Consider the following 1,971-nt stretch of genomic DNA (forward strand, 5'->3'; position numbering starts at 1 on the left):
TCTAAAATAGTTTTACTAAAAAATAAATCCACATCGAAACTCTTTTAATGTTTTATATTTTATTTGAATTTTTTTTTACGATGCACTGCTATTTTTTTGACCGCAGCTGTATGTAATATTGTATATTACATATATGTACATTATGAATATGATCTTTTAAAGTAACTGTTTTCCAACCAGAATTATCAAACATTTTAAAAAAAGATGATTTAACTCGAGAGAAAAAAAAATTGTATGTATGAGTTAAAAATTTCTCATACAAATTTGTATGGGGAAAGTATGACCCTAGAGGCACGGGTTAATGAATTTTGCTAAATTCCCCTTATTTAGGCCCTAAACTTTCGATCTAGGGGGTGTCTCCCCCGAAAAAATCACTTTGGGAAATAATGGACACCCTACTGTACATTAAAAAAACTTTGTTTGAAATTCTTACTCTTAAAATTGACATTAAATGAACAAATTATAAAATAGTATCTGTTGAAGACTGAAATCAGTTAATTTACGGGACTATTTACACCATAGTTTTGTTCTGCTAAATATTGGATTTAAAATAATTTGTCTACGTAAATTAGCTTGACTGTAGCTAAAATTTAGACGATCCAGAGCTGATGGAGATGTTATTGACCCATTTATTAATTTTAAGATAAAACATAACTGTAAATATTGTCTATGGCACGATAATAACAGAATATTGATTAACCTTAATCTATTTGCGTATGGGGGAAGTGTATATCCTGGAGACCACGGGAGAAAACGTAGACAAAAACGCATGAACCTTCTTTGGATGCTCTCAAGGCGGTCTATGTGAACTGAGTAGTATGGTGCCCATATCACACATCCGTATTCTAGAACTGGTCTGACAAAAGATACATAATAGTAGTTTAACGACACATATAGTAGTGGAACTCACGAGAAAACCGTTTAGTAATTCCTAAAATCCTATTTGCTTTTTTTACAATAAAATTGTAGTGAACAATGAAAGTCAGTTTTTGGTCAAGAATAATTCCGAGGTCGGAAAAGACTGCAAACTCATATCTATTAATCAAAACATATTTCGAGACTGGTTTAAAGTTATCTGCCTCCGCAACTCAGAAGAAAAAATATTTGGATGCAGATAATTCAGCAACTAGACCCCAAGGAAACTTTTGGTTTTCAGTTATGAATAGAGCTTAAAGAGATCTTTCTTTTGATGTCTCACTCGTTGAATTTGGAAGAATTTGTTTAAATTGTATTTTTTTTTCGGCAAGGTGTACCCCTTGAATTTTTTTCAAAAAATTGAAAATAAAAACAATTGTAGTTTTTTGTTTTTGTTTTGAGACTTTTGTTCTCTTCATTTAAAATCACGATTATGTGCAACCTGCTCCAAGCATTAAGGAAAATTACGAATCGTTGCACTTTTTTTTTTTAAACAGAAACTTTAATAGCTACAAACATTCTCCTATAAATACATTTCATTATATTCTACGTGTCCCATTTCGATTGTTTTTTCTTAAATACTTCTTTGCCATCCTCCTGAACTGCCGCATAATATCCAGCTTCTTCATATTTGTATCTCATGTAGGCAATATAACCAAGGACACCAGTGATACAAGTCAATCCAATACCCATGACAACGACATTCTGCATTTGAATATAAAAATTTAAATCTTTCCATTTTTAATACAAATATTTTTTAATTTACTTACAGGTTTAGCATACAATTCAAAATTTATTGCTCGAAAAACATTTGTGGTTTTTATTGATCGGACACCATCACCGGGCGCAGCAGTTCTTACGGCTGGATCTATTTTTTCATTGGTTTTGGTATTGTCATTGGATGGCATGCTGTGTAAACTTTTGAAATTGTTAAATAGATTATATTTATGTTTTAAAATCATAGTTATTTATTAAGAAAAATTAGCTATTACACAATTCAAAATATAAATAAAACAGAACACCACACTTTTTTTAATTTCGTTCGAAGGATTTTGC

General features: G+C 30.7%; 1 protein-coding gene across 3 annotated transcripts; it reads right to left on the bottom strand.

Moving 5' to 3' along the window:
• Nucleotides 1–1,395: 1,395 nt before the first annotated feature.
• LOC129910584 (small integral membrane protein 8) lies at nucleotides 1,396–1,971 on the bottom strand. 3 transcript variants are annotated; one of them, XM_055988012.1, is made up of 3 exons: nucleotides 1,943–1,967; nucleotides 1,686–1,833; nucleotides 1,396–1,620 (listed from the first exon to the last, which is right to left on the bottom strand). In XM_055988012.1, the coding sequence occupies exons 2-3, from the start codon at nucleotides 1,821–1,823 to the stop codon at nucleotides 1,462–1,464; spliced, it is 297 nt and encodes a 98-aa protein (XP_055843987.1). In that variant the 5' UTR covers nucleotides 1,824–1,833; nucleotides 1,943–1,967; the 3' UTR covers nucleotides 1,396–1,461. The 3 variants fall into 3 exon arrangements, with proteins under 3 accessions (XP_055843987.1, XP_055843986.1, XP_055843985.1); XM_055988011.1 differs by having other exon boundaries at nucleotides 1,910–1,958; XM_055988010.1 differs by having other exon boundaries at nucleotides 1,686–1,971.

Source organism: Episyrphus balteatus, chromosome 2, assembly GCF_945859705.1.
Source record: "Episyrphus balteatus chromosome 2, idEpiBalt1.1, whole genome shotgun sequence".
NCBI lineage: Eukaryota > Metazoa > Arthropoda > Insecta > Diptera > Syrphidae > Episyrphus > Episyrphus balteatus.

Excerpts from the sequence above, each read along its gene's own strand:
- LOC129910584 (XM_055988010.1), bottom strand. The coding sequence starts at position 1,877 with ATGATTTTAAAACATAAATATAATCTATTTAACAATTTCAAAAGTTTA. Across the intron at positions 1,621-1,685 it reads TTGAATTGTATGCTAAACCT|AATGTCGTTGTCATGGGTAT; the intron begins GTAAGTAAATTA and ends ATTCAAATGCAG.